Raw genomic sequence first — 11,148 nt, forward strand, 5'->3', positions numbered from 1 at the left:
TTATTTTGAAAACACTGTTTCAATGCAACTGTTAACCAGAAAAATTCAGCTGAGAGCTTGAGGGGGTTGCTATAATTTATACCTAATCATGCTTTACGGTTATTTGGCTTTGAAAATTTTCCCATATGTAAGAATTCATAATTTATTGGTATGGGTGAAAGTATAGTCGTGTATATATCGATTGCAGATGAGTCGGGAAATACCCAGTTACATTGAATCAGTCCTTATGGAGTTCTGAATAATTTTCTTTTTGTATGACTAGTTTTCATATTCACTCAGGAAGAGGTATTCACATGGATATCAGAGCTTTTGTATACCGGTACTGTAAACAAACTTATTTGCACAGCAACTTACTTTTGCATTCCATGCCTATTGACTTATTAAAGTTTTCATAGTGATTAATAATTTCTCATTGCCCACGAAATGTAATCGCATATGAAATTAAGTTTCTTTACAGTATTGTATTTTGAGACATCTCATTTAGTATGATAGTGTACAAGTACAAAATAAAATTCAATAATATTGATTAATATAATAATAAATTCAAGAAAATCACAAAAATTAACAAGTGCATATTAAATGACATAAAATTTAATTTTATACAATAACATTTGAAATCATTCATACAAAGACGCCTCATAATTCTCAAGATGTTTTTTGTTTGGGTTTCTTTTTCTTCTTCTTTTTCTTTTTACTAGAAGTAGCACTAGAACTTGTTACTGTAGTTTGTGCGGCTCCAGAAAATCCTGCAATTAAATTTTCCATTTCTTCTGCATCAGAGTCATTATCAATATCTAAATTTTCAAATGCAGCAGTTGTCTCCCCTTCATCATCTATATCCTCCATGGTCACGCCAGAAGGTGCACGATTAAAAAAATGTTTGCGTACTGAAAAAGAGCAAATAAAATACCATTACTGATACATTTTGTATATTCTAAACTTCAAGTTTGCATAAAAGTTATTTTTCAAATTGTTGACAAACTGTTGAAAAGTTGTGACATTTTATTCTTTTTCATTGCAATGAAAGTACAAATAAAACTAGAATTTCTTTTAAAACATTATTGTTGCTGACAAAAACATGTCAAAGCAATCAATAGCTACACACAAGAGCAGATAACTCTGTAATATGCAAATACAAATTATATCAAATCATGATTGCAACAGGATAGCACGAGACAAACGCATGTGGCTGTCACCCTCTACAGTCATTAGTAGAGACAAAACATTTTTATTTTACGTAACTTGTTGCAAGCATAGTGTACAATTTGCTTCTTTTAAATAACAATTAAAGAATGAGAATTGTTTAACAAAAAATAGAAAAGTTAAAAACGTGTATTAAAACGTACCTGCAGCACTACTCCTGATATCCCAAACTCTAAGTTCCTTTTCACCACCAACAGCAAATACAAAGGGTGCCTCCGGACAGGCACCAAGGCAGTGTAAGTCATTCTGGTGAAGAAAGAGAAACTTCATTCAGTATGTGGTTTTACATTTTCAAATGCTCCAACATGTAAGAAACATGAATTTTGAATATGTTGTGTTACTAATATTCATTCCTCAGAGAGAAAACCATGAGATCAACCCAATATGAAATTGTTATACAGGTATTCCCTGGTTAAAATATTCCCACATATTACCACAAGCCCACTTTCTCTAGGTGGAAATACAAGTTTGAAACCCATATGGGGCATTTGCCAAGTACTGGCTGTTCGCTTTTCTCCATTTCTCATAAACACATGGCATGTCCATAAATGATCCTGGCTATTTATTGGATACCCAACAAACCAACCCATTGGGTCCTTTGGCCAGAGAGATCAAACTTTTTGATAAGTTATGCTGTTGAGATCTTGACAGTACGTGTTTCCCAGCCTGTCATTAAGTTGTTTATGTTCAAAGACCTCACTTATTATATTAGCCAGTCAGAAATAACTACTTCCAAGTTTTGATCAGCTATACTTACATTGAATTTCCAGTTTAAACAACTTACCAGTTTTAGATCCTTTTCGAGGATGAGTGAGGGCTTGTTGTCTAGTATATCCCACACTTTGAGCGTCTGGTCTGTAGATATTGTGGACAGTAGACCCTTAACACTGCTACTTAATGCCAGACCTATAAATTTATAGTACAACATAGTATTCAATATAAAAGTCCTAGATCTCTGAAGAACCATGCATCTGTCTTCTATAAAAAAATGCATTTGTACCACAAAAATATATTAAGAATGAAACAGCTATCCTCTGCAATACAATTTAAATATAAATTCCATGTAAATCACAAAGCAAATATATCTATCCTTATTTGGTAGTTCTGATATGTTATTATTCAAACTCTGAAAGAATATTTCCTTAAATCATTACCATTAACTAGATTTTATAGGAAATACAAAAAGAGTGAGATACATGTACATATACTGTTGAGGATTTACAGTACCTTGACCATAATAAATGCATGAATTTATATCAAAATGAATTTCCAAGACATTTTTGTACAATACCTGTGACAGCCTTATTGTGGGCAGAGAGAGTATACAGAGGCTTGTCTGTCCGTGAGTCCAGGTAATACACCCTGCCTGAATCTGTGCTCGCCTACAGTACAAAAAGTCAGGATGAATATCACACACAAAAGAAAGGGCTTGCATATTTTCCTCTATTAAGTTATACAAGCAAACCTGTTTATAAAAACTTTCAAACGTAAAACAAATTGTGGTCATTGAATGCAAAGCGAGGCAGTCTTTATATGCAGGTCAAATTGTGTTGCAATGGGACTCATTCACGTACCACGTGATACCCGATAACGTTTTTGCGGGACTATCATTTCTATTGGTGATAGAATGACATCAATAGATGATATCCCCGCTAACATCATTTCAGCGGGAAGGTTACAAAGAATAACGTTCCATCATCACTGGAGATACTAGTCCCACACAAATGTTATCGGGTATCGCGTGGTACATGAATTAGTCCCATTGCATATTTCCAACTCAAAGAAAGCAGACGGGTCTTCATACAGAGGAATATAGACATGTAGCTGCAAGAGCTATTATTTTTAAAGGGAAAATTCAGTCTAGGAATACATTAAAATTTGCACATATATCGGAAACAAATTAGTTCTAATAGAAATTGGATTAGTTGGTTTTACTGTGATATGCCAGAAAAGCCCACCTATTGAAATGTATGTGAAATCTTCAAACTCGCTTACTGTCTGCCATTACACATAGTGGTCGGATGTCTTGTATGCCGAACCCTGGCCCTTGCATTTGCTTAATGTGCATGACTTTGGTTCGGGTATGGGTACAGCGTACATGATGTACCTGCTTAATCGTATTGCTCAGCGATTTGGAATTTCAACGGTATCAATCAAAATACTTAACAATGTCGTGAAAAATATTAATATTTCTTGTGATATGTTTCATAAGGAATGTAGAACAATACATTTATGTCGTATTTTGCTTCGTGGTTATGTAACAATTAGTTTCATTTAATTGTCCCTTTAAAAACCTTGAAATCATATTATTTATCTACACCCCAATTTAAAAATATAAATAAAGTATTTCGTTGTAGCGTATAATTCATTACTTAACCAATCAAAGACAGATGTATACGTACAAAGAAGTTGAGGGGTGAGAAGGAGTCCCAGATAACCCTCTCTATTTCACCATCAAGACTCCAGCTTTTGAATGTGTCATTCGGGCTCCGACAGTCGTACACTTTAACTGTTCTGTAAACAAAAAGGCATTAACAATACACATGCAGGACTATTTTCTGTGTATATTTCCTCATATTTGTATCATTATGAATTTCCAACGCACTTTACTTTACGTAACAATTGTTGTGATGTTTATGTATGCATAAAGGGGCATTACAGCATTAGAAACAGTTAAAGGGTGCTGGAGTGAGGTAAGAAGTATTTTCCCTCAGAGAAAAATATAATATCACCATTACGATTGATACACACTTAACCTAAATATCTGGAAATCTTCAGTCTGTAAAATTCATATATATACCCTCAGTACTACAAAATGCATGTATACAAGCATGTAGCTCTTGTTTCTCTGGATTTATTTTTAATGTAAAAGAACCCATAACATTAAAGTTAGACAAACATGTTGATAATGCTGACAATATCACACACAGCATAGGCAATGTTCTGGTAACTAGAAACTGGTGGGTAGCTAGCCAATTGTTGAGCTACAAAACAATAGATTCCTCGTCACAGTTTTAACTTACTTGTCAAATGAGCCAGACAATAGAGACTGTGCCTCCACTGGATGCCATTTTACACTCTGGACCTGAAACCAAAAGGGAAAAAAAAATATTCATTACAAAATATTTACAATATGCAATGTTCTGTGATTAATTTTGTTTAAATATGGTAGAATAAGAAATAGCATCCTCGATACTCCAGGGCTTCCGTTCACTTAAGATCTCTACATCGTAAGTAATAGGAAGCCCTGGAGTATCGAGGATGAAGAAATAGAGACTGGTTTAAATATATTTAAAACATAGAAGTATTAATTAAGTCAATCACACCGGTAATTAACTATAATAACAATTTAATATAATAATAAATATTAGTTAAAATAAATTAACACACTGACTATTAATTTTCGTTACCAAAGGGAGCTAACTTCAGCTAAGTAACAATTCACACCTCACTGATAGCAAAATGTTTAGAGTGTAATGTGTTATGTTAAAGGTACATCTTTCTATAAACAGGACAGGTGCGAAAATGTTAAAGCAATATCTCCCCATCCACAAACAATCAAGCTTGCTTTAACACCAAAATTTATTGTCTGATAATATTTTCAGAGCATTTCACTATCACTAGTAGATAAAGTGGAAAAAATAAATAAGAAAACTGAAAAACACGCCTGGTTTAAGAACATCAATGTTGTTTTTTTTCTTTTTCTTTTTCATTTTTTAAGAAATCAAAATTGATCTTTTGAAAGCAAATCATGATCTTTATATATAATTACCTATCCTTGTAAAAAACCCTGGTTCTGTTTGAAAAAGTCAGGGGCAATGAACACTACTGTATATTAATAGTGAGAACGTTGATATATATATAATTAAGTTTAAGTTAGTAAGATGTTTATCATTCACCTTTTCTTTGTGACGTGTTATAGATGTGACAATTTTCCCTTCGTTCAGGTCCCACAATCCCACTGTGAAATCTGCAGATGCGCTGGCGAGGACATTTCTGTAAGGAATTAATATTGTCACATAGAAGTGTTCCTATTACTCTTCAACACTTGGCTAATAAATAATATCAAAATATGTATGTAATCATGCAGTTAGATTGCCCTTAACAGTTGTGCTATAACCCTTACCTTACATTGGAGTTCCAGGACAAGTCAAGTACAGAGTCGCTGTGACCTACTTCTTTCTGCTAATGGAAATATCAAATACTGTTATGCATTTTTAGATAAAGTTCATAGTTATTTACCTAACCAGATGTTACATACTCCTACAGATTTCTTTTATGTATTTTATTTCAAGTGTTTTCTACTGCATCTTCACGCTTCAAAGAAGATTACTTGCAAGTACACATTTTCAAGCACACGTTTTATTGATTTCATTTATTATAAATTTAAAGTACATCTTAACAAATAATAAATACCTTCTTTTTCTATACCCCCATCTTTTTCCCTATATAAATACCTTCTTTTTCTTTTTTTTCCTAACATCTTTACTTCCCAGCATGGCGACGGGCTCTAGACAGTCAACTACATCTAGGTCCCAGATCTCAATCACAGGGTCCATGGTTCCCACCGCTACAAAATTACCTACAATACCCAGCAAATTGATGCCTTAATTTTCATCTTTTCATTTGATTTTCAATAGAGGATTCATATTCATCAACCATGATAAACTGGTAACTGAAGGTCAAATGGTTTATTCTAACAAAAAGAATTTTTTATTTCATTTGTAAAATTTGCAACCAGTGACATTTATCATAACACATCATATACCAGATTTCTCTATCTAGCAGACCAGTCATTCATCAACAAATAGCATTAGTCAATACCATAGAATTTCCAATTTCGAGAAATTAATTAAAACCAATATCTTTAGGCAGATTCAGAAATATAGGCCTTGAAGAGTAAAATCGTTCAGTCCAAACTGTAGTTGTTGCTTTTATAACCCATAATATATAACATATGACGCAAATGTAATAATTAGAAAGTGTATAATTCACTATAAATTGATAATTTGATTGCTGTCTCTATTACCTTGTATACTTCAATTAACTATAAATACAGCCATTTTTACCTATTCCTTGATCACTGACATCAAAGTTGAGCCATTCTACACACAGAGGGAACGTTGACAAGATGATGTCGTGGTGGATGTATAGGTTGCTCAACTCCTCATTATAAACTGTAAATAAAACAAACAATGTTCATAAATGGCATTTAAAGTAAAAGGAAATAGAGGTCTCATGCTGAAAGAAATATACAATCAAGAACGGTTAGACTTTTGTTACATATAAAAGAAAAACAAATTGTCAGTGCAAACACAAAACACTTTAAATCATGGATCTGATACTAGCCTCTGCAAAGACACTTGAAAAAGTTTGGTTTTGAACTTTTAATATTACCTGTGAGACTTTAAACAGGGGAGAAAAGAAATAGAAAAAGAACAATACTTACTATAAATATCTAGATTACAAGATTCTTCTGTTGCCTTGCCAACCACCACCATATTGTCTGTGGTTTTCACTTCATATTCTTCATCATCACTGTCCTTCTACAAACCAGAGAAGAAACAAAAGTTGTAGAAGATCTTATTTGCACATGTTGACAATTTTTCTAACTTCAATGGTACACATACCATGTGTATTTACAGACTAACAGTTGACCTACCTCATCATTGAGTGTGATGTAAGGGTCGTCATCATTACTTGTGTAGAACACCAAGTTGCCTAGTCCTTTGAGAGGGTTGTTTGCTGTTAATAAATGTAAGATTATGTTTAATATCATAATATATATATATATGTACAGTCGGGAACCAGTTAAACTTGGTAGTGAATTGCACTGGAGAGCACAAGTAAAGTGAACTCTGGTTCATTACAAAAAAAAAATGTAGCTAGTGCACTAGAGTTAATACTGTAGTGCACTGGAGTTCACATTGTAGTGCACTCCACTACATTGTTTAGGTCAGTGCACTATATTGTTCACTATGTGTGCAGTACAAAGTGCACTACATACCATGTTTAGATTGCTCCCAACTGTATGTAGTGATAGCTGACATAATTATACTGAATCCATTTAACACTAGAACAGTCAGGTTAACTAAAATCCATATATGTACATGTGTATGTATATACCTTAGTATCAGTACCTGTCAATGTGGTCCCTCATTGCCAATACATGTATAGCATAAAAGCTCTTAGGATGGAATTAAAAGCAGTTATTTGGGAAAAAGTCTCAAAATTTAGTATAAAATCATATTAATAATATATGCACACACATCTTGTCTGTCAATACATACGGTATAATGTAAGTTATTGGCAGATGAGGCAAAATACAAGGGCCTTGGTTGATGTATTGAATATATCTTCTATAAGTATATATCCAACTCAATATACATATAGCCCTTTCTGAATCACTTGCTGAAGTGATCATGATCTATCACTCTATAATTATTATGTAAAACATCTATAATTACTCACTTCAAATATTACTTCTGAAAGGTTTTGAGGATGCAATGATATTGGACTAAGTAACATTTAATGACAAGGCTTCAAAAGTAATTTATCTGATACTATTTAAGTGAAATTTAGAAGTATATATTGAAAAATATTTCATAAGTAAAATTAAATCCATAACAATATTTTAATTCAAGTTATATTGATGCATATATGTTTAAAGATTACCATCTTCTTCATTGTCATCATCATAATCATTCAATCCATATTTGTCTACAACATCATCAACTTCCATCTGTTCATTTTCCTCGTTCTTCTTTTTTCTTATTTTTGTTGCCTTCATAATTTTTCCTCCAGTAGCACCTTCTGTCTCCTCATCCTCTTCTTCCGATGTGTCTGATGCTTCATCATCCTCTAACTGCCTGTTGAAAAATTATTAAAAAAATGCATACTTACAAATGTATCAATTTTCAAAAACATTGATTTTACAACATCAACAAAAATTTTACACTGTACATGTATATACAGTCAAACCTCGATGATTCGAACTTCGATGAATCAAATTTCTCGCTGTATCGAACTTTTTGTCTGGTCCCAAATTTCTTCACTATATAACATTACTAACTAACCCATGTATGAATCGAAGTTTTATGAATCGAAGTTCTCGATGTATCGAACTTTTTTCATGGACCATTTGTTATAGAATCATAGATAACTGACACTCGATGATTCGAATAAAAGTTTACCGTACAGATCAGGTGTTCTCCGATACCCCGCGGCATGCTGTCACACCTGTCTCGCGACGGCCCTTCGCCGGACAATAGGGATTATGACAGCTTGTGTTGCTTGCTTGAAACCATCGAGATAATTAATATCACTGATCAGGCCGATACCTGGTGCTTTGTTTTTACAAGCTGCGTTATCAAATCATTAGTACGGCAAAGATACAGTTAGTCTTGTTTTTTATGTTCGCCGCTGCCATTGGTAGCGGTTTGTAGAATTTATGGAGCGGTAAATAGCGAGCCACATTATTAGTAACTCATACTCAAAACTGTTACATTGCAAAACTTTGGCATACATACTGGAGCAAATCGATCATTCTAAATCAAAGTATTTTGTAGGTGTTGTAGCGCTTTCGGTTCCACCTTTTTAGTTTTGTTTTTACATGTGTTTTCGTTTTTATATTCATTCCGGAAATTTTTACCATCGCTTAACAAGTCAACAAACGTACACAGGTCTTGTTTATAATATACATGTATTGCTAACGATAGCAATTCGTGTGATTAATTGCATACTTCGTTTTTATTTTGTTTTGTTTGTGGTAAATACAGTGATTATCAAGTTTACGGAACGGAGACGACATGTACACAACTAGGCTACCACAGTTGGTCATGGTAAACAAAAATCAGTCTAATTTCAACCATGAATAATTCGAAGTCTCGATGTTTCGAAGTTTTTCTGATGGTCCCTTGAACTTCGATACATCGAGGTTTGACTGTATCTTCAAATTCATGTACATTGTACATGTATGCCTGAAATGAATAATCTAAAGCTTTCTACTAGTAACCCTATATACATACATGTATATTATCTTGATAGATATTACATTAATTTAGATTCAGTTACTTAATAATAACATACTATAATTTGACAAAATAAACATTATAATTTGCCTCTCCATAAGTCTCCTGACTTCCAATGAGGCCGAAAACCTGCAAAACAGAAAAATACTGAAAAGCCATATGCTTGCTTGTTGTTTTCTTCATGCAGTTTCATGTCACTTCATTCAATCTGAGAAGAGTCTATTGACACTTACTCTCTGGTTTCTTCTATTATTCTTTTCAGGTCTTCCTTGTCCAATTTCACCTTTAAAGAAGAAATACACCCATACAACTAAAAAATTAACTGGAAGACAAGCATATTTTATAAACAACAAGAGACATTTTAATTTAAAACCACAGTTGTCAGGCGATTATTCATCTTGATTTTCATACAATGTTCCATTCACATCACCATTATCTAATGTTTGTACCAATCGTAAAGGAAACAGACATATAATTTATATTATTTAAAAAAACTTGTCCTGAAAGTCTGTCCATCGTCACTTCATATTCATAGTCATTCAACGTTCACGACATCTTACCTTATCAGGGCTCTCTTTCGCGATACCTCGCTTCACCCAAGTCAGGCATGGTATGATACTCATATTTGTATATTTGTGTATTTAAGTCGAAGAAATGAAGACTAAGTGTTATCGACGGTAGATTGGGTGTGTTTGAAAAGGTTCACATAACTATTACATTCACATGAGCAACACATGTGCGACTTATTTCCGGAAGTGATCACAGAGTTGTTTCCCTTGTGAGGAAGGGGGCTCCCAAAGGGGACAACTCACATGTCAGTTAAATAACAATCCCCTTTATTCAAACGTCATTGTAATATTCATTATTTCGACAATATTTTGTCCACGTTCTTCCAAAGAAACATATCTCGATATACTAAAATTATTGCAGAGCTGTATTTCAATAATAGTAATTATAATAATAAAAAATATCCAGCTTTACCAGCATTTTTTGCGAGAGTTATCGCCCTTTGACCACAACAAAAGATTTTTCTATAATCCAGAAAAAATATTCCTTTCAAAATTATGATTGACATTTTAAAAGATAAAACACGGAACAAATGGACATTTTATACGAAATAAATACTGACTGTACATTTGTAGCTCTCCTAAAGGATATGATAACATTCAGGTTTTTATTATTATTATTTTTTATTATAAATTTTACCTATGCATATACACGTTTTCATTTACATGTAAAATGTGTAATTCGATGTTTAAAATATGGAGAAATAAATATTTTCCTCAAACAAACGATTTGTTTTATGTAAAATTACGCTAAAAATGACTTTAAATATCGATGATCTTGTTTTGTTACGAAGATATATATTACCCAAGAGAGTATGTATACATGAACTCTGGTTTTGATGAAAGTGTGTGTTTTTTCTTTATTTTAATTACATACATGTATAAAGGTGTATATGAACAATGTGTAATTTTATGTTTAAAAATGGAGAAACGAATAATTTCTCAAAACAAATGGTATGTTTTACGTATCTTTCGCTCAAAATAATGACTACTAGTTTTAAGATTAATGATGTTGTTTTGTCATGAAGATATATAACCCAACATTATGTACAGTGTTAGTGTGTGCTTGAACTCTGGATTATGATGAAAGTATATATATATATATATATATATATATATATATATATATATATATATATATATATATACCCTGAACTTTACTACATATAAAGAAAATAAAAATCAAACGAAGTTAAACCTTATCATCAATCATTATACCATGAAGGTCCAAGAGGGTCATCAGAAAATTATGTAATGTTACAAACGGCAACATTTGGTATATTATAAGATGATAATATGAATTTGTAAACCAATGGAAATGTTCTTTATAAGAAATATCTAATTGTATA

The 11,148-nt window shown here is 32.6% G+C and overlaps 1 protein-coding gene across 2 annotated transcripts; it reads right to left on the bottom strand.

Moving 5' to 3' along the window:
* Positions 1–575: 575 nt before the first annotated feature.
* On the bottom strand, positions 576–10,000 carry LOC138329223 (periodic tryptophan protein 1 homolog). Of its 2 annotated transcripts, none has more exons than XM_069276062.1 (15): positions 9,794–10,000; positions 9,467–9,516; positions 7,879–8,072; positions 6,866–6,948; positions 6,653–6,749; positions 6,273–6,380; positions 5,661–5,785; positions 5,330–5,385; positions 5,103–5,199; positions 4,227–4,288; positions 3,606–3,717; positions 2,495–2,585; positions 1,988–2,109; positions 1,347–1,449; positions 576–887 (listed from the first exon to the last, which is right to left on the bottom strand). In XM_069276062.1, the coding sequence occupies exons 1-15, from the start codon at positions 9,854–9,856 to the stop codon at positions 646–648; spliced, it is 1,605 nt and encodes a 534-aa protein (XP_069132163.1). In that variant the 5' UTR covers positions 9,857–10,000; the 3' UTR covers positions 576–645. The 2 variants fall into 2 exon arrangements, with proteins under 2 accessions (XP_069132163.1, XP_069132155.1); XM_069276054.1 differs by having other exon boundaries at positions 5,330–5,388.
* Positions 10,001–11,148: the final 1,148 nt, after the last annotated feature.

Source organism: Argopecten irradians, chromosome 1, assembly GCF_041381155.1.
Source record: "Argopecten irradians isolate NY chromosome 1, Ai_NY, whole genome shotgun sequence".
Taxonomy (NCBI): Eukaryota; Metazoa; Mollusca; class Bivalvia; order Pectinida; family Pectinidae; genus Argopecten; species Argopecten irradians.

Coding starts and splice junctions, on each gene's coding strand:
- LOC138329223 (XM_069276054.1), bottom strand. CDS start 9,856: ATGAGTATCATACCATGCCTGACTTGGGTGAAGCGAGGTATCGCGAAA. Junction 9,517..9,793: donor CGAAAGAGAGCCCTGATAAG/GTAAGATGTCGT, acceptor TCTTCTTTAAAG/GTGAAATTGGACAAGGAAGA. Junction 8,073..9,466: donor ATAATAGAAGAAACCAGAGA/GTAAGTGTCAAT, acceptor ATTTTTCAACAG/GCAGTTAGAGGATGATGAAG.